We start from the raw sequence: 21,797 nt of genomic DNA, 5'->3' as shown, positions 1-21,797 counted from the left end.
ATGATTTGGACCTAAAGTGAGAAGGTTAAACAGCAATTGTCTCTCTCTTCCCTTCTGGTACTTTTAACTCAGGAACTATAAAGCAGAGTGTAGAGAATAGCAAATACATACATGAATGAACCATTTTCTTTCAATGAGGGCTGAAAGGAGTTCCTGTTGACATTTTGCCAGCGTCCTATTGGCCCAGGCAAAAAGTTCTACAGAGACTGCTCTAAGTGAGGAAAATGCATTTCTAAGATTCTGCTTCACACAGGTAGAGATTAGAGGAAGTGTTTTTAACATTGGATACTTACCTTGGGACTGTTTTGGAGTTTAGTGACTGAACAGATACTTTGCACTCTTTTCCTTTTTGTCTTTTTCCGTGTCCGGCAACGGATCGCAACCCTCAGTGTCGCGCTGGATACTTACCTTGGGACTGTTTTGGAGTTTAGTGACTGAACAGATACTTTGTACTCTTTTCCTTTTTGTCTTTTTCCGTGTCCGGCAACGGATCGCAACCCTCAGTGTCGCGCCCGTACTGGACCGGGACCGGCAACGGGATCGCAACCCTCGGTGTTGCGCCCGCACCTCGCTCAGCCAGTGAGCAGGAACCGGTCTGTATGTGGGATCCGAACCCTCAGCGGGGGTACCTGCATTTTTTCAGGCTAAGTATCACCTGTTTACTATTTGTTACCCATCCTTTATAAATAACACATTGTAGCAGTCTTTTCTAAAAGGATGCCCACTGTTTGCAGCATAGGTTCTGAAAATTTCAAAAAAGTCAACAAGTCTGCTAATACATTATGTGAAATTGTGATGGAACATACACTCTCATACATTATGTAAATGGAAATCAGGAGAATTTCTTTTGGAGAAAAATTGGCAATATTCGTCAAAGTTTTAAATATATAACCTGTCCCAGTAATTACGTTGCTCCCAATTTATGTGCACATGCATCAGTGTAAGATAAGGTCTATATGAAGAAATTCAAGTCCATCACTAGGGACTGGCTAAGTAATAGACTATTGAGTACAATATTAAGCAGCCATTGAAAGAATGAGGTAGGCCTATATGCACTAATGTAGTATGGCTACATATAAAGAGAAAAAAAGTCACACCGCATATAGTTTACTACCATTTTTAAAGAAGACACACTTATATAAATGTGCTTTGAACATCTGAACGATACACTAGAACTGGATGAGTGGTTACTTCTGGGGAGGAGGACTGGGGATGAAGAGTCATTCTTTTATCATGTTTGAATTTTTTTTTTTTAACCAAGTGTATGTACTTCCTTTTCATTGCTGATATAGTTTTTAAATGCCCCATACCAGGGAAATGATGTTAGGATTACTGTAAAGAGTTCTCTCACCGTTGGTGCTTTTCTCCCATCCAAGTACTAACTAGGCACGACCCTGCTTAGCTTCCGAGATCAGACAAGATTGGGCATGTTCAGGGTAGTAGGGCCATAGACCACTGGTGCATTTCTGAAGAGGGTCTGTCTAGCCTTGCCCTATCCAGGGATGGGCATGGGGAAGATGTCAACCCACTGGTTTCCTACTGGATTCATGTCGTTCCTCCCCAGGGTCTGACAGTTGTTCCCTGCTCCGACAAACACAGAAACATATGCTTCTGCACCTCAAGTCCTCTTTTTCCCACCTACTAGTAGGGATGTGTCAACATGCAGGAACTAAAAAGTAAATGATGAAATAAATCATGCTCCTGAACAGAGGAGCAAAATGGACATTATCTGGATACATTTGCAAAGATTTATACTGTATTCAGAAAGGTAGTTTGTTATTTATTAAGCATTTATTAAATACCTCACTAAAGGTTCTGGTTACCACTAGGACCTTTAGTTAGGACTGAGATGTATATGCAAGAATGGCACATATCACAATATCCGTTCATTAGTTCAAATCCAACATAATTTTCCCTTTAACTAGAACCTCATATTAACTCGAAGTACTCAGTGGCACAGTGTCTTCTAATTTGAAGATTTTAAAAGAAAAACATAACCAGAAGACCCAGTTTTCAAAACTGCTATTAAAAGGCCAACAAATTAGCTGGAAGTCAAGGATAAAAAGGAATAACCTCTCTTTAAATAATAAATCTACATAAGTCCTCTGCCACAAAAAGCAGATCCTTATAGTTCTGGACTCTTCCCATGAGATAATCACCATCTTGCTGAGAGTGCGAATGGTACCCTCCCCCCAGGAGAAAAAAAATTCACCCAAACAGTTTCTACTTGTTTTTACCATATATTCTAGGGGTATGTGTAGGGTTTTTTTGTTTGTTTTTACATTTATACAGTTTACATTGCTTGACCCATAAATAACACTCGTAAGATTAATAGGGCCATAGCTTTAAAGAATATTTACATAGCCCCACCATGCATACAGAGCCTTTTTTAATATTGAAAAAATAAAAAACAAAAAACAAAACCAAAAAAAACCTTTCCATCACTATGCAATATAAATTTGACCATCTAAACTTATAAACCCTGACTAAAATACAAGCAATCATTTCAACCATAAATGCTGTTTCTGGTTCTCTAACAAATCTAGCACTGCAGTGTAACAAACGTCTTGCAATTCAGGGATTATAAAAATATCAGCTTTAAAATCTTAGCTGTACAGTATATACATTAATATTTGCACCGTTAAATTAGGAATACACTTAAGTCTATGAAATACTACATTATAAATAGCAATTTTTTTTTTCAATCTGTAGCTGCAGCTAATACAATGTTTACCTGGCTGATGAGAGTTGAAAGGGGACAAATTGGCCCCAGCACAATATAGGATGCACAGTGTTAGCTAGGTCACTGTGACGACATGCATGCCTCACAACAAGACAGACCTGAGCCAACCTGACTTACATAAACAACAAACACTATTGCTTTACAAAGGTGGCTGGAGTTCTCCATCTTCAAAAATCAATACCGCCATCCAATCACTTCGCAACAGTTTCTTGAGTATTCTCTTGAGGTCTGGAGACCAAAGCAGCTATATAAAACTGTAATGCAGTAGGCACAAGATGTCATGTCATCCTGGTACCATCCAAGGAGAGTAAACTGGAGAAATCACACCTTTCAAATGTTAATCTGACACTGTAAACGGCAGTGGGGTTCTCATTTACATGGGCAAAGCACTTTAAACTATTTTAGCAAATTTCCTACGGAAGAAAAAGGATATGATTCTGACAGTTAATGGCTAAGTTTTAAACAAATGATCTCCATAGCTACTCGGTTAGGAAATAATACAGTTTTTGCCCTTGTGTCCCTTTTTCTTCTTGGATTTAGTTGTTCTCTGACCAAACTGAGGGGTGGGGAGTGCAGAAGTTGGACTAGAAAGGTCATCTGTATAGTAGGCATATCTCTGTGGCCGGGGTTGAGGAATTGGTTGTCCAAGAAAATATCCTTCTTCTTCTGAGTCGGAAGAGGATGAGGAGGAGGAACACCAGGAATCATCATCCTCACCATACAGTCCCAGAAACCTACTCACTCCTGGGTTCTGCAGTGCATAGTCCGAAGTGGCGTGGGCATACTGTCCATAGAAATCACCATTCTGGATGTATGCTTGGATCTCCCGGGCACTTTTATTCTGTATAAACTTCTCATAGGTATCAGGGGTGTAAAGCCGCAGTCTATCCTTGGGAGAGTATTTTCTTTCTGTAACAAGATTCAGGGCATTATCAGAGCGGGACTTTCTACTTCTCCTGCGGCGATGGTGATGAGACCTGGATCCCCTCTCTTCAAAATGGTAGACCCGTCTCCGAGTCCTTTCACTCATTGGAGGCTGCCGGATTTCGATGTTGTCATAGTTTCCATTGTCAATGACATCATCAGAAAACTTGACCTGCTGTGGTCTGGACTGAGACTTGGATCTTCTCAGCACTGGCAGATGTACTGGTTTCTCTTCAGGCATGATTTTTTCTGGACACAACTCTGAACTTAGACTCTTTAAGGATTCTGCACTCCTGTGCAGCATGGAAGAGTTCAAAGTTCCCATATTACTCATTTTCTCACAATCTTCTGCCTCCATCTCCTCAAAGTTTTGCAGAGAATATAATGATGGCCTTGGCTTGTTTTCCCCATCTGCCGAAGCTCCTAAAAGAGAAGCCAAAACAAGATGTGAATCTCAATAATACTGATATTCTGACAATTATTACAAACAAGCTACTGAAAGGAAACGTTTCAAAGAAAATTTCCAGTTTCAATATTTGATTAAAACCCACTAGGGAAAACGAATGTGCATATACATACCAATTGAGAAGTATGAATTTTGTTATTAATACAAAGGACACAGCTTCTCAAGCCCAGCTGTTTTGGTGCCAAAGATTAATTATAAGTACCAAAAATTGAATAGTTCTTCCAAGAAGCCTCTTCAGTAGTTTATTAATATAAAATGTAGAAGCTTCTGGCTCTCAATCCATTAAAGCCAAATTGCTTCATCTGAACTTTTATCAAATCAACAATTCCTTCCTTTGCATCCACATGGCCCCATCATGGGCAAGTCTTCCTCAACTTATGCTCACACTCATGGTTGGCAAGCCATAGCCCCACAGCCTGTTTGTGTATAAAGTTTTATTAGAACACTGCCACACCTACTTATATACATATTCTCTGTTGCTGCTTTCTACAATGACAGAGCTGAGTAGTTGCAACAGAGACCATATGGCCTAAAAAGTACTATCCAGCCCTTTATGGAAGTGGTTTCCTAACCCCTGACCTAGACCTTCATCTAGTCTTCTCTACCTTCGACCCATAAAATATGCCACTTCAGATTCTTTTTTTAAAACTTTTCTCAAAACTGATTATTTTCTGATGTTAAATGCTAGAAAGCACAACAGATATTGATATCCTTTGTTATAATAGGGCCCAGGGAAGTGAAGATAAATATATATATAGTCCAACAGACTGTGACAATAGGGAGTCGTGGGGACTAGTGTCAAGTGGAGACTATATAAGTTCCTACTTTGTAAAGGGAACCTGTTTTTCAGCCCATTGTCAAGGGAATGTCAGCCCCTAACACTTAAACTTGTACCACAGTATGTCTGTTTTTTGGTATGAAGTGTTAAAATATCTAGCACAGGTCCTGGCAGACAGGAGGTGTTAACAACTTAGGCTCACCCACCATTCTTCCTCAGCTCCCCTTTATTGCAGAATTTGTCTTATCCCTCTGTGGGAATGCAGTGCCTGGCACAGGTCATTCCTGGCACTGGGCAGCCGCTAAAGCCTTTTCTGTCTGTATTACAGTAAGAGCTTATGAAAGGATTGAATGTCATTAGTTTGAACATTTCTACATCCAAAGACTTATCACAAATACGAGATTCAAAATGCACTGGGTTCTAGGCCCAATCTTGCCATTAGAACCTATGCAATACTAGGCATTTAGCCTCTTGGTAATTCAAGTTTCCTCATTTGTAAAATGCAATATTATACAGCTCAGGGTCATTTTAAGGATAAAATATGGGTAACTGATATGAATGTGCTTTGATAACATTAAAGAAATATTTTATAATCTGAGTAAAAAATGTTCAGCTAATTTTGAGCTATTGCCAGAGGGCAATTCAGGAAAGTGTAAAAAAGTGTTATGAGCTTAAAAAGTACACAGGCCAATTTTAATATTTTAAAATTCATATAGCACAATCCAGAGTATGGTTATTTTTCAGACAACCCAATTGCAGACAACCCAATTACTTATCCAAATAAATTAAGTTCTTCCTCTTTAAAACAGGGATAATATCTATCCCAAAAGAATGTATTGAAAAAATATTTTATACATATGCATACACACGTTTGTGTTGCTATTGTGTTTGGCATTTAAATTGAAATACCTTCCTTCCCTTGGTCCACAGTTTTAAAGAACATAACCCCTACTGGTGCTGAATTGCAATCTGGTGAAGAAACTTTTCAGTGACTTATTTTTCAAATATACCATGATCCCTAGATTACGTACCTGTGATATTAGACAAAGCCAAAGAATCCATAGAGTCCCGAACACTTTGCTCTGGTTTCAAGTCTGACAAACACTCTAGGGAATCTTCATACCACTGTGTTTGATCATGATTATATCCTGAAGCACCATGGTCCAGATCCAATTCCTGGAGCCTTCTACTGCTTGCAGGGCCTGGGTGGCTGCCATAAGCAGAATCGCCCAAACCATCTTGTGACTGTGCCCAATACATATCAGATTGGTATTTTTTACTTGCAAGGCTCTGGTTATTTTGCTTTAACTCAGTCTTATTTTTAACCATGTTATCAGATATCCAATGGTCATTGGCTCGAATATCCATCTCACTGGGCTGCTGCTGAAAGAGGCTTTTATCACCAAACTTGAGGAGGAGCTGTGTCATATAATCTTCATGCTCAGCCCATTCTTCAGGGTCTTCTGGGGTTTCCTGCTCTACTCTGCCTTTCCAAAATTCTTCATTGACAAAACTTGCTCCTTGCCTGGAGAGACTAAGATCATCCAATTTCCGAGAAAGAGTGTCATCAGCATTGCCTGAAAGGCCAGGAAACTTGTAGTTCAGAGCTGGCGACAAGAGAAGAGACTGTCTACACTGATCTGCTGACCGACTGCTTTTGCCCATTCGAACACTTCTTCGGGAATCTCTTGATCGAGCTGACTGAAATGCAGAGTCAGAAGAATCGGAGGCATGGATATCTTCACCGAGGCTGCATGTTTTTGAGCAATAAATGTGACCTTGTTTGGGAAGGAAGGGGCATCCCAGCAAAGAGGCTTTACACTGGGCACAAGAAAAGCATGCTTCTGTGGCATGCCAGTGCTGCCCATCATAGGTCATCTGAGCATGGTCAACACCTGTTTTGAAAAAGGATAGAACAGGTTACCATTTAATACTTGAGATAAAGGAATAAGAAATGGAGAAAAGAAATAAAGACCACGGGCATGGGGGCACTCTCAGGGGTGATGGAAAGGTTCTACATCATGATGGGGTTGTGGGTTTCTAAGGTAAAATTAATCGTCATTATTCACGGTTTCTGTATTTGTGAATATGCCTACTCTCTAAAATTTACTTACTATATTAAGTGAAATAAGCCAGGCACAGAAAGAGAAATACTACATATTCTCACTTATTGTGGGAGCTAATAAAAATAAATAAATATACAAACAAATAAACGGGGGAGGGGGGGAAGACACAACCACTACAGCAATTCCTTGAACTTGTTAAGTGAACAGATATGATGTTGATGGGGAGGAAGGGGGAGAGGGAGGGAGGAAAAGGAGGAATTGGTAAAGGGACATGAAAATCAACTACACTGTATACCGATAAGTTAAAAAAAATTAATAAATAAATCTTACTTGCAACCCTAAAATCGATACTTGCAAACCTTTTTGTGGTCATTAGCAGACAAGCAAAGCAGGAAAAATATGAATTGACCAACATGTACATTCACAGCTGAAGTCAAAGAAAGCAATGCTGTGCCTTTTGTTTTGGTGCTCATGCTGTAAAGGAGTGTCCTATTCATAGTCTGTTTAGTGCCATGTTTTTTTTTGCATTTTTGTGCTTTTTGTTGGTGATTTTGCTATTTAAAATGGCCCCTGAGTGCAATGCTGAAGTACTGTCTAGTGAACCTAGGTGCAAGGCTGTGATGTGCCTTATGGAGAAACTACATGTGTTAGATAAGCATCTAATCTTGAGTTATGGTGCTGCTGAGCCATGAGTTCAATGTTAAGAAATCAACAATGTATATTCAATAAACCAAAACACACATGGAACTGGTTATGTATTGATGGGTTGATGGACATGTTCTGACCAAAGGCTCACAGGAACCCAACCCTGTAGTTCCAAAAAGAGCAGTGGTTCAGTATTTACCAATTCAGTGTTTGTGGCAACTTTACAGAACATAACTACTGTAAATAATGAAAATCAACTGTGTATTCACTTGTCAAAACTCAAATTGAAACATTTAAGATCTGTATAACTCACTGTATGTAAATTGCACCTCAAAAAAAAAAAAAAAGAAAAGGAAAAAATAAGACTGGGTAATCATAGACCACTGGCTGTGTGACAGGGCAGACAGGCCTAGCTGTTGACTTACCAATATGTTCCCCACACGTCTCACAGTACTCGGCATAGAGAGACTCGAAACAGCCACAGCAGAATGGGCGGCCATCCTTCATGATATACCTCTGTCCTCCGAGGACCGTTTCACACTCCAGGCAGCAGAAGTGTTTCATGTGCCAATGGCGACCCTCGGCTTCTGTGCACTCATCAGCAAAAATTATCTTTAAAAACAAACATTAAGCCATAGGATGAAAGAAAATCATTGTGAACTATTTTAAAGGTCAAGTAATTGACAAACACTAGCTCTTAAAAAAAATCAGATAGCTAACCTTGTTTTTTATAGCTTAGCTGCAAGCTTAAATCTACCTTGATTTAGCTACAAAACAAGAGCATAAATTGGCAGTTTGAAAAAGAGAAACTAAATAAATGCTTGCTTAAACTTTAAAAAACAAAATAGATTTCTACACTGGAACTAATTCATTTGGTCATATTTTTGCTCTCCAATAACGCTTTGTTGGCATAATCTGGCAAAGAACACATTAATATGGAAATAATTTGGTGGTCTGTGTTTTAACAGAAAGAAAACTCATAAAAATGTCTGTGGAGTCAACACAATTATAGCTAAATGGATGCTGGAATTGTGTGAACAGCACTAGTGTAGATAATGCTTCATTTGTCTTGATGACTCCTCCGGACTAAGGACTTTTATTTTTTATATTTTTGGTTTCAAAAAAATGTTCAAATAGCACATCACTGAAAAAACTTAAAAAATAAATGTGTAAAAGTAAAAAAGTTTATTGTTACAGATTGAAGGAGACTAAGGATACTTAGTAAGTAAATGCAATGAAGTACCCTGCATTGGATCTTAGAACACAAAAAGGACATTAGTAGAAAAACTGGGAAAATCTATATCAAGTCCATAGTTTAGTAATGATGTTATACCAATGTTAATTTCTTGGCTTTGATACGTACATCATGGTTATATAAGATGTTAGCATGAGAGGAAGCTGGGAGAAGGGTATACAGACCTCTGTAGTATCTGTGCAACTCTTCTGTAAATCTAAAATTACTTTAAAATAAAAAAGCTGAAGCCTTTTCCACTACCATCACTTCCCACATGTCCCAGGGGTAACCTCTATTAACTTAGTATACAAAGGATCTTCAAAAAGTTCATGGAAGGATAAGCATTAGCTTTTAACTTATACGTGCACTGTATCTATTTTTTCCCACTTAGCAACAAAAATAGATCATCTGCTACATGCTCTTCTGCAACTTGTTTTTTTCTTACAACCCATCAAGGACATCATCATACTTATCAAAGCACAAAGACACCTGCTGCCCTCTCTTTTTGGATACATATTATTCCATTGTGTGAATGTACTGGGTTATCTTAAAACTATACATACAGAGCAAAACCCAGGAGATATTTATATTTTGCTTAGATGTGAACAATGGAATATTGGCTTACTATAAGCTTATTTTTCCAATGTTAAAGGATGAACTGTTTGTTATACCTCGTCACATGCCGAGCACCGTGGTTTAAGCAGTTCCGCATGGTGCCTGCCACAGTGAATTTTTCCATCCTGATAAAAATAGATGAGGTCGACCAGCAGCTCGTTACACGTGAAGCAGACAAAACAGGATGGGTGCCAGCACACTCCGGGGCCCGCACGAGAGGCAAACACGGCAACCTCCCCTCCGTTTATCTTCAACCCACACTAAAAACAAAAGGATGTGAATTTTAAATGATCCTTTTTTAAATGACTGGATTCTCAGCCTTTCCTACTCTACTGTAAATCCCAGATTTGTCAGGAAAGCTTTTCTTTTTGTCTCCTGTTAGTGATTAAATAGCTCTTTAATGCTGGATTACTTGGGATTCCTAACTGTAAGAACAGGCCTCAGATACACTATGACACCAGACTGTTCCTAAGCATGGTTTAATCTGATTCACATTAATAGTGGTTTCCTCAGCCAGCCTCCTGCTGGATACATTTCCTACTCTGAGAACTGCCAGTAAAGCTCTGAATGTCTTCATTATGTTTCTGCATTTTTCGAATACTAGGTGTATCCTAGCACCTCCCTCCACGTCAGGATCCTACAAAAGGCAGGATTTCACCCAGTGTTTACACAAGGGCAGTTTGACCCCCACTGTCATATATGGCAATGTAGCCAGCCAGAGATATGAATCACTATTTAATAAAAAGCCAGGTTGTCTTTCTCTTACTCTTTGAAGGCTTTTAGGACCCTTGCCTGTGCCAGCCCTGTCACCTGCCCCCAGCTTACTCCATCCACATCACTACCACCAGCTACTCATTCTGGCAGGACTACCTGCTCACACATGGCGTGCATGATGGCTCTGGACAAGAGTTTAATCGTCCCTCTCCCAAGTGCTTCCTTCTTCCGCTGAGCACTGAACACCTGCAATTCTTTTTTCTCCTCTTCACTCAGAGACTGGCAATACCGCACCTTCACAGAAAGGAAAACAGAAGTGCCATGCTGCAGTGCATAGTCTTCCTCACCAACTCTTTATTTCCAGAGTTAGAGTTTCAGGAAATAAAACAGTTTAGCTGGCCTGCCTCCAATAATCCCTGATTTTAAAATGACACCATACCTAAATCTTGCAGTCTCTCTAGAAAAAGGAAAAGGCAATCTGAAGGAATGGTCTTTATTAATTTTTTTAATATAAAATGTTTATTAGTTCAAACCCTTAGCAGAGACATTTCGAAAAGCAAGCCATTAACCTTTCTGTAAAAGGTTTCAGCTTGCTAACTGCCACTTTCACTCCGCTTTCTACAGGCACTCGACTCAGCTGCAGGCCTGAGCTCCCGGGAAGCATTCTCTCTGGATGCAGGCACAGGGCAATCTCAGGACTTTGCAGGCTCCTGATAATTGGTGGGTGGCTGCAAACACTATAAAAACCAACTTGTGTTAAGTTTATTGCACTGACACCCTTTTTCTCTCTTCTCTTAAAGAATGGAAAGCTGTATTCTCCAGCCAAATTTTAACTGAAGAAAGGCAAGAGAGAGCCCTAGCCAGTGAGGAGCTGGTTTATGAGAGGCATCTCAATGCTTATCCTGTGTTTGTTCTTTTTTCTAATTAGCCTTCTTCCTGTATTTTACCTCATTGTCATGTGGTGGCAATTGGTACAAAAGCTGTTTAATCCGATGTTTCTCTCCAGGGCTGTTAACATAAGGAACCTTTTCCTCTGGTAAGCAAGCAAAATAGAGCTGGATCTGCACAAGACATGGGGAGATTGACATTAGTATACAAAAACTGAACATCTTAGTCTTTAGAAAGTTAACTTTCACTAGATACAAAGTCTGGCCTCTTGTAGCTAATGAGAAGACCAGCTGAGCCAGCTCGACAGAACCGCAAACCTTCAGATAACTAGCATCCAGCTGCTAAACTGCTCTTCAGGAATGTAATTTGTAGTGACAATTAGGGGCATCATAAATTATGTACCATAAACTACGCACACTGAATGCCACTATTCCTCAGCCAAAACCAAGGGTCAGCCAGAAGATCAGTGAAGGTCCTGGGTGAATTCTACAAATGACCACACGGGCTGTAGTGACACTGTCCAAAATCCTACACAAGCACATTTAATTTGCTCTCTGAATTTTACATGTTACAAAGACAAAAGCTGTTTTGTTAAACTCTGTCAACTCTCCCTTATCAGGTCCTCTCAAGCATCGGCTTTCTTCGCTTCCATGGGTGCTATTTTCTAAATATCTGGAGTAAGTTTCCCTGAGGAAACTGGAGAGGAGCCATACTGAGCTGTACTTAGTTCACTTTGAAAGGAAAACTTAATTTTTGTTTGTTTTTCTCTTGTATTTAAAGAAACATCCCTTAACAGGTACTGCTAAGGAAACTGCAATGCTGAGAAGGAATGAAAGTGTTTCAAGAAAAAAAAGAGATTAGGGTATTTGGGGTCTGCGTCAGTATCTCAGTACCACACAAAACCTACCTGTCCCCCTTGCAAGAAGTAAGAAGGGGTTCTCTCTAGTAAGTAGTTTGTCAAAATATTCTTTTCTAACTGCTGCGCTGGCACCCCACCCTCTCCCCATTGTGTCAGCTCTAGAAGCTTTTATAGTTATAAACTTACTGCTACATGTGCACCAGGTGCAGTGCTAGGCCCTGGATGAACAAGGATACCCTATTTTCAAAGGAGTTCCCACCCTACAGGAAACATAAGCATAAGTTAGAAGCTACCACATAACCAACTGTCATCTTTTATTTCAAGTAATGCCTTTACCCTTATAATAATATTTATCACCTACAATTTTCAACAAGTTCATCATGGTAAGGGTATTTGGAAAATAAAAATAGGAACATAGAATGTTCTCACCTTCCTTAAAACAATACAGACAAAGCACAAAATGAACTTTTTAATGTTTTTCCAATCCCCACTGTGTGGTGACAGATTATTTTATATGCAAAGGTATCAGAGGTCAAATTTCTACGGAATAACACTTCAGATGGTTTCTTATAGTTCTGCATCTCTCTTCCAAAGCAAAAGCATTGCTGAGAACTGGCATGGAAACTTTCCTCTTTCCTTTTATTACCTTTTTGTTGTCACTGAAGTTTTAAAAAAGGTAATTCCTCTCACTGGAGAGGGACTCATTTGAAATACACATAACAAATGCATATTCATAGAGTGTGGCCTTGTAACACCAAGGTCAAGGATTCAGTTCCCCTTAAAGGCCAGCCACCAAACAAAAAACCCAAATGCATACGCAGTACTCTACATTTCACTTATTAGAGCAAAAAGAGCATCATGATGGGGGCTTCTGAATGCAGGAGTATGGAGACATTGGAAACTTTTTATTGAGAAACCTTAAAAAGCAAAAATTCAAAGCCATCCAAAGAGGAGGGAGGACTGAGAAGGGAGGTGTGACAGTGTCACAGTAATGTTCTACACATTTAAGAAAAAATGCCCTGAAGTCTTAAATCACACTGAAAAACCAATAGAAAATGGAGGATGATTAGGTTCCTACCTGCTCCGGTCTAAGGCCAGGGGGAACCCAGGCATACTCCTCCAAGGCACAGCCAGAATCATCATCGGATGTTGAACTTCTCTGACACCCAAAGGTGAGTTTGCTCATTTTGGGCTCCATCTCCAAAGGCATAATAGTAAAGTTAAAAACCTGTTTCTCAGTCACAGGACATCTATCAAACAATGGCTGCTGTGGGCAATATAAGAAAAAAAAAAAAAACAAATTAAAACCCCAAATGCATCACTCTTACCTTCTGAGAGCTTTCATTGAATACTTGTTTACACACAGCTGGGCCCAGAGAAAGCAACCAAATTACTAACGTCACCAACCCCAATGCCCAACCCCCATGCCCACTGAAACTTAAACTCTAGGTCTATACAATTTGGAAACAGACTCCCTCACTTACCAGCTCAGTATTTCAGAAAATGCTACCGAAGCTAGTTTACTTTCAGTTGCCTTTAAAAGGTGCCTCTCTACATGATTCATTAGAAAAGTTGTCAAGAAAATGGCTTTGTTGATTCTCTAACTTGCCCACAGATGAAATCCCTGTGAAGACTTAAGAGTTGTAGAAAAAAGTGTCAGGGATGGGGCCACCTGCCTTCCCACTACGAGGTGCCATGAAAAATGGCTCCGTAGACCCCACTGGGCTCCCCATATTTCCTAAGTGATTTTTCCAACTGAGTCTGAGCTGTCTGCCAAGAGTGGGTCCACTGGGCCAAACTACTTAGGTTTCAGGTTTCTAATCATGTTTTGTAAGACACTAAACTTAGTTTACAGACTGAATAGAAATAGCACTGTTAAATTCTTATACAGTACATTAAATCCTCAAGCCTTTACTGAGAACTAAAGTCAGCCAGACATTCATCAATGAGTTCCTTCAACAAACAGTAACTGAATACAGCCTTAGGTTAAAATAAAATCCAGCTTGGTGACTACTGATATTCAATCGTGTCATAAGCCAGCATTCATTGAAAAGTTATGCAGTACCTACTATGTGTGTCATGCATCAGCCCAATATTGCTCAAAGAAAGATGTGAAACTTTTTCTGAATGAAAAGCCTCAGATGAAAGGCTATAGAGGTATAATATTCTCTGCCCTATGACCCAGGAACTTTATTATCACCATTTAACTGTCTTCTGATTGTTAAAAAATCATCCCTCATCCCAAGGCACTATGAAGAAAAAAAAAGATAGAACTTTCAGAACCAGATGGAGCTTTTTATACTTGCCCCTTTCCCTCCAAAAAAATGACATGAAGAAAGAAAATTCTAGATAATTACCCCCAATCCAATCATTTTAGAGAAAACAAGGATCAGGGAAGTCACTTGCTCAAGGTCACACAGCTAAAAGCCAGAGTCTAGTCACACATTGACATGTCAGACTTCCAAAACTACTTCTGCCTTAATAAATGTTCTCATTCACTTAACAAAGTGGGAAAGGCAGTGAAAACCTAAACACTTTCAGCCTGAGACTAAGTCGTTTTCCAGCAACTATCTCAACGCAGCTCTAAATAGAGTTAGGGCTGGCTGGTTAGCCAAGGTCAAGGGTTCAGATCCCTGTACTGGCCAGCTGCAAAAATAAATAGATAGATAGATACCTAGTGTTAGAAAATGTTACCTATTAAAACCTATAATTATTAAAGCTTATGGTTTTTCTTTTACAAATCAAAGGACATTAATAAAATTAAAGTTTGGAAATGGAAGTTCTTAAGTGGAAGACCGAGCATCCCATGGCTGCAATCTTTACTAGCAGTAGGAGCAATGCTACACAGATATTATTCCAACTAATAAACTTTCATTCACCCAGAACAAAAAGTAAAGATGACCTCATTTCCTATACTACCATTGGGAGGTTATGACCTTTTAAACAAGGCATCATTTCACACAGGTGTGATTCATTCATGTCTTGACTTAGAAAGGGCTTTCTAAACATAGGCACATTCCTCTTACTCTTCAATAAAAAGGGATGTGTTAATGAAAGTCAGAAATTTTCTTGGATCTAATCTTTCCCTTTTGTTTTGGAAAAACAATTCCCACACGTCAAAGGAAGAGAACCAGAGGTTAAGAATTTAATTAGTAACTCAAAACCCCCCACCAGGAGAACAGGTACCTTCAATACAATTTAATCTGAATCATGAAACATGAACATTTGCCCCTTGCCAAATCTGGCTGAGCAGGGAGACACTAAGGCATCTGCTCTGCAGACTTACAAAGAACATAAATATTAAATAGAATCAAAATTAAATGTCACTATATTATAAAACAAGAGAAAACACTACAAATTAAGAGAAACCATGGATTTTCCAAGCTAGCACAAAGATACAGATTGCCAAAGACCTGAATTACTTTTACAGCTGTACTCCTTGATTAGCCTTTTGTGAAAAATGTACAGTAAATTACTATCCTAATCAAGGAAAATCTACGTTAGCACTAAACACCACCATCCCCTCCTCCCATCACCTGGATGCGCTGGCCACATCTCAAACCTACAACTCCCACAAGTTCATTCTACCCTTTTTACAAACACTGAGGACTGTCATTCACTGACAGTGTAAAAAGTACAAGTGAAACAACATTCAGTGACAAATCATTTTCATCACAGGCATGGCTTTCAGTTTCATTTGTTAGCACTCATAACAGCTAACTTATGCCCTTGTGCCTGGCCTGGTACAATATATTAGGCTGTGGCATTAATCACTATATCGAGCAACCCTCAACAGATAAGGAAAGTGAGCCTCAGAGCGGTTTGCCTCAGGGTCAATTGTCCAAGGTCAATAAGTTGATAAGCAGAGGCCTTAGGGCCAGGCCTATCTGTGATCATAAACCCCTACCACCCCACACTGCCTCCTGGGGGTGGAACAGATGGTGAACTAGTCATGCTATACTTCACTGCTCACACACAAAATGCCATAACTGGATAGTAGACAGTCCACCTTATGGAAGGCATTTTAAGGAGAATATACTGTCAAAAAGGATTAGAAAAAAAGTCAATGGCCTCATGCACTGTTGGTTCAGAGTTCATTCACTGGAGAAAGACTTTTTCCTTGATATCAGAGAAAAATTACTTAAAAATGACAAAACATTACATTTATAGCAAGTTCTCAGAGCTGACCATAATACAAACATTAAAAAAATAAGTTAGATAACATGACCTCCACTTGGACCAAGTTGTGGTACATTACCACTAGCTACTTCTCCTTTAACTGGTAACATGAACACTTCAACTTGGATTTTTCTATTTTTTAAGATTACTTGCACTTGCCAGCAGACCCAGAGAGAGTCTATTCTTTGACATATCACTGACTTTCACTGTGTTGGGTGAAAGCAGTTGAGTGCTGAGCATATTTCCTGTGCTTGTAAAAAGTTACAATGAAAATTATAAATAAAAATGTGATCTCACAAATATCACAAATATCCCTTAGGTATTTACAATACTATATGGTATTAACTTTGACAGCACAAAGGAAGAGGGAAGCCTTGCCACTACTTCTGATTAAAGTCTTCCTGATGAAATCTAAATGTATTATGTATTACGCATATAAGATCACAGGTGAATTAGTTCCAATAGAAAAAGTCCATTAACTTCATTTTCAGGTGTTGTCTCTTAGGTTGATCATGTGAAAAGGGGCCAGAAATCAGGTTTACAAAATAGGCTGAACTGTAATGGAAACAGAACTATTCGAAATTGGGATTATATGGAGTTATACAGAATAAAACATTCTCATGATACCTTTTTTTCCTTTTGCAGAACCACCCTTATATGGACAACACTGGTCCTGCCTGTGTTCTGCACTTTATTTTTCATGAATTTTTCTTTTGATGTAATTTCAAACTTCAGAAAAGTTGCAAGAATAGTAAAAGGAACTCCTATATATCCTTTACCCAGACTCATCAACTGTTCATTTTGCTCCATTTGCTTTATCATCATCATACTGTCGCACACACACACCACTCTCTCTTTTGAGATCCTTTTGACAGTGTGTATGTTTTACATTTTCTTACCTAACCATAGTTTAAATTAAACATAATATATCTTTAAAAAAATATTTATTTAAAAACAAAAATATGTGCAAGGCATCATGTTAGATGCTGGAGATAGAATGAAAAGCCAAAATAGTTCAAACCATCAGTATTCTGTGATTATTCTAAGGCAGGTTTATTGTCTTGGTTTTTAAATACTGTAAACTGAATAAACTTAATTACAGATGAATGACAAGTATGCATTAACCAATCCTGTGGTACGTTTGGAAATGAATCAGTAGGAATCCCACCTCTACAATGTCTCTTTATAATTCTGAATGTAAATAAATCTCAATGCTGGGGAACAGAAAGTAAAAGTTTTCAGGGATGGGTTTGTTCAGGTTCCAAATAGAGTCTGACCATTAAAAAAATGAGTAGAGGAAGCAAAACCTTTAATTGCTAAAAACACTGTCAAAGATGGCATTGAGGTCGAGAACAGGTATCTGAATTTAATTCAAGCAGGTTATGACTCTTTGCAGACACTATTCTGAAGACTAAGAGGCAATTATAAAATCAAGTAGAGAAATGAATGACAGAAGAAAAGGGCATGGACACGACAGAAGTGAGAAAGCAGCCTGAGGCTGGGTACAAATAGATGGGACACTTTCTTCTTAGAAGGATAAGGACTGTAATGGCGGTATTCCATGCAAAGCCATGCAACAGAAAATGGAACAGTTCCACCTCCCTCCTTTGTCCTTTCTCTCCCCTCTTTCTTCAAAATAGTTAAATAGCTACTTTTCACCATTTAAAAATATCCAAAGACAAATAGCTAGCAGATGTATGACCTCTCAATCATCATATAATTGTCAAGAAAACATTTGACCCCAGGGATAAGAGCAATAGTAGGCAATGGAATCTGGTGTTCTCAGCATTCAGTAAACTCAATCCTGAAGTCTTCATGCCTCTGACGAGTCACCAAACATCTCAGGACCTGATTCTTTAAAAAACGGCAACCACTTTCCTCCAAAGATGGTCTAAGGATGCAAAAGAGTTTTAAATCAGAAAAGGGTTATGTGAATATAAAGAATTAAAGTTACTATTACAATGTACCACTTGGCATTGTTACTTCCACTGTGACTACACGGATCTTGAAACTGACTAGTGATATGAGGAACAGAAACAGCATGTTAATGATAAACGAAGACCAAATGTTGACACCTGGATTTCATCTTTGTTTGGTTTGGGGAGGGCTCTAGCCTCCTGAAGAGCTAACAATTCTGCCAGATTACTGGCCACTATTTCCAGTTGCCTCATGGGCAGTTTCTAACCAGTCCTCACATAAAACCTCCAACACCACTCACATAGCATGTATAATGGTGTATGGAACATGGCAGGGTCTTTCCAGTTGTCTTAGGTACAGCAATAATTATGAATATCCAGTATATGCTTGGCTGTGAGGGTACTCTTATTCTCCAAATTAGAGTATGGCCTCATTCATCCACCAACACAGTGATATGAGTGAAGCTTCCTTGTGAAATTTGCTTTCTAGATTCACTCCATTCATTCGTCCTTACATTTAAGGGTCATCATTGAATGGTTCTGGGGAATATCAAAAAAGGCAGCTAATATTTATTCCGTTAAAAGCCAGAACTTGGGTCAAGCCCGTGGCGCACTCAGGAGAGTGCGGCGCTGGGAGCGCAGGAGCGCTCCCGCCGCGGGTTCGGATCCTATATGGGGATGACCGGTGCGCTCACAGTGCTCACTGGCTGAGCGCGGTGCGGCCCGTCTCCAAAAGGGCCATTTAAAAAAAAAAAAAAATTAGCCACTGGGATAAGAATGTTTTTCCAAATTCCATTATTCATTGAGCGCTCCCGCCGCGGGGTCGGATCCTATATGGGGATGACCGGTGCGCTCACAGTGCTCACTGGCTGAGCGCGGTGCGGCCCGTCTCAAAAAGGGCCATTAAAAAAAAAAAAAAAAAAAAAAAATTAGCCACTGTGATAAGAATGTTTTTCCAAATTCCATTATTCATTACCTTACTTTCTTTAAAGGTGGTATATGTATAAATTATGTGATGTAGCCCTTGGCTAATAATTTGTTTTCATTGAAAGAGTACTGGCTTCAGAATTCAAGGAACAGGAGTTCTAATCCAGCCAGCCACCTGGGTGTTACCTCGCAAAGTAGTTCCTCCACTGAATAGGAGGGTAGTTTAGTACTAATGTAGAGCTGTTTAGAACTGCAGGGCTCCTGACCCATAACTTTATGATGATTAGCAATCTTTTTGTAGGTTTTTTCCTCCCTGCTTTTATGATACTTTGATTCCTGCTACTCCGTCTCTTATTAAGTTGCCTTTCCCTTTTGCCTGACAACCTCCAAGCCTTTTCTAATTTGTTGCTTCCAATATTCTGTAAATAAGGCAACTACTCTAAAAAGGTTTGTCTAAAAAGTACATAGAGTAATTAAGACATGGACGAGGGCCTGTATTCCTCCTGTAAGCACAGTAATCACTGGTGAAATAAGATAACATACAGTATGTGAAGGTGTTACTCAAACTAAAAAGTGGCTTTATTATTTTGCTATGCTATTTTGGTTATTTGGGGATCATTTTATTTTGGATTATTATTTTGATTCATTTTGACATATACATAAATGAACCTTTACTATTTTTCCGTAAAGAGCTTAATAAGTCAGCATAGTATATGAAGGTTCGGAAGCATTGAAGAGTGGACAGTTTTGCTAGAAGAGAGATTCTTCCAAAGAAACAACAGATGGCAATGGTATCTGAATCAGATTTTCAAGAATTACACATCAGGCAGAAAACTTTGGACTCGACACTGTAGTCAAAGGGAAACCACAAAAGGCTTAATCGAGTAGAGGATACCAGAAAATATTCCCAGTCTCAAAGAAGATTAATATGGTAGTTATGGTCAAGGAAGAGAAAAGGAGCCTTGGGAGGGGCCAACTAGCCCCACTGTCACTAAGAAAAGCCTAAATTCGGTGGCTTGGAGAGAGAAAATAGAAAGAACTAATAGAAAAGGAGAAACTGGATTAAAGATACAGTTCTGAGTGTTAGGTAATTGAAAGATGACGTACCAATACATAAATAGGGTAATTCAGAAGGGGACTGAGGATTTGCACGAGTTCAGGAGAATGATACATATCATACAGATACATACTGAGGTTATAACCGTACATCAGGTCTGGTATGATTCCTATTATTCATCATTTTTTCCAACCAAGTTACCATATCAAATAAAAATCATGTGTCTGCCATTAGGTCATATCCCTAATTACAAATACTTTTTCCCAACAAAATTCCACTCTTGTTCTTATGTGAAGACCACCATGGCATTGTAGGATCCCTATGAAAAAGTTTTTCTTGTCTGAACATGCCCAGGGAAGTTAGAGATCCTTTGATCACCAAAACCCAGAACAGATACTGATTTGTGAAGTCAGTTAAGCTAACATTCCCTAGGTGTCCCCTGCTGCTAAGTGCCATCCTGTGGGCCACAAACTGTTTAACAACTTCTTTGTTAAACTGCTTGTTAACAAGGCCTTAGTGCATAGAAGATGCAGATCACAGGCTCTCCATTCAAAAGCTACTCTTCCAGGATAGTATGCAGGTGAATTAAATTTAGCTTAATTTAATTTGGTGGTACAGAAGCCTGTACCATTTCCATTCTTTTTAATATACAAAACATACAACTCTTAAGGATATACGCATTTCCTTGTTTACAATATTCTTAACTTAAAATTGAAATAAGGCCAGGGTATCAAAACTATCACAAGCAAGATCTGAATTTCACAGTAAGGAGACACAAAACGAATCTTTTAAGCTTACACACACCCAAAGAGCATTCAGTGCCTATAGTCTGCTAAGGACAAGTCACTGCCAATACAGCCCAGTTCGATTTCACCTACGCTTAAAAATAAAAGCATAATGAATCATCTGTCAAAAGATATTGCTTATGAAACATTCCTTTACTAAAATACTTCATAAAAGCAACTAGTGTGGCATTAGGCCATACGCCCTTTGATATTTTCTGCATTTTCCAGGTAAACCTCCATCCAACTTGTACATTCTCTGACAGCTGGGTGGGCTGTCATGAACCACCCAATTGCCAAGACACTGCCCGTTTTTCCAAGAGGAAATGTGGAACTCTTTCAAAGCATTCTCATTTCATGCACAAATACATTCCACGACAGTAAGACAGCCTGCTTAACAAAAGAAGGAAACATGATGACAAAGCACGGGCCTTTGCCAGAACGGCGCTTTTGGGGTCAGGTTATTTGGCTGTAAACGGGCCTAGAAAGACAAACTGTAAAACGCATGCTGTGTGATGAGGCGCACCGCGCAGTTCTAAAGAGCTCGTTATTTCCCATAATGGGGACGCAAATATTTTTCTCAAAATCGTGTTCCCGTCAGTTTCCTATTAATTTTTTGAATTTCTATTTTCAACGGCGGCCCAAGAAAACGGCAGCCAGACTCGACTCCAACGTACACACAGACTCAAGTTTCACCCCGTCACCTGTTGGCCCCCGAACAACACTGCTCTTTGTGAAACTTACAGCGCTCATTTGAAACAAGTTTCCAGAGAAAACACTTCAAGAAAGTGTTTGAGAAGTCACAAGACTCGAGTTGTAAAAACAAATTCCACACACAGTCTGGTTTATACGGACAGAGATTAACGTGAAAATCCGAGCTCTTCAAAATGGGGCCGAAGGCGAGCAGGAGGGAAAGGATGTCATCCTTCTTCGGGGAAGCTCTGCGGGCCAATTCCCCACAGGGCTGCGAGTGATGGCTGGCGGGGCTCCGCCGGGTCAACGCA

At 39.4% G+C, this 21,797-nt stretch overlaps 1 protein-coding gene across 1 annotated transcript; it reads right to left on the bottom strand.

Annotated features, from left to right (window-relative positions):
• Positions 1 to 1,772: 1,772 nt before the first annotated feature.
• On the bottom strand, positions 1,773 to 13,200 carry PRICKLE1 (prickle homolog 1 (Drosophila)). The gene is made up of 7 exons (XM_008570527.1): positions 13,011 to 13,200; positions 11,133 to 11,246; positions 10,342 to 10,479; positions 9,528 to 9,731; positions 8,048 to 8,234; positions 5,943 to 6,806; positions 1,773 to 4,090 (listed from the first exon to the last, which is right to left on the bottom strand). Exons 1-7 carry the CDS (start codon positions 13,140 to 13,142, stop codon positions 3,231 to 3,233), a joined length of 2,499 nt encoding a protein of 832 aa, XP_008568749.1. The 5' UTR covers positions 13,143 to 13,200; the 3' UTR covers positions 1,773 to 3,230.
• Positions 13,201 to 21,797: the final 8,597 nt, after the last annotated feature.

The sequence above is a fragment of the Galeopterus variegatus genome, unplaced genomic scaffold (genome assembly GCF_000696425.1).
Source record: "Galeopterus variegatus unplaced genomic scaffold, G_variegatus-3.0.2 Scaffold610, whole genome shotgun sequence".
NCBI lineage: Eukaryota > Metazoa > Chordata > Mammalia > Dermoptera > Cynocephalidae > Galeopterus > Galeopterus variegatus.
The sequence above is the reverse complement of the archived record's forward strand: the minus strand, read 5'-3'. Positions and strand labels throughout refer to the sequence as shown.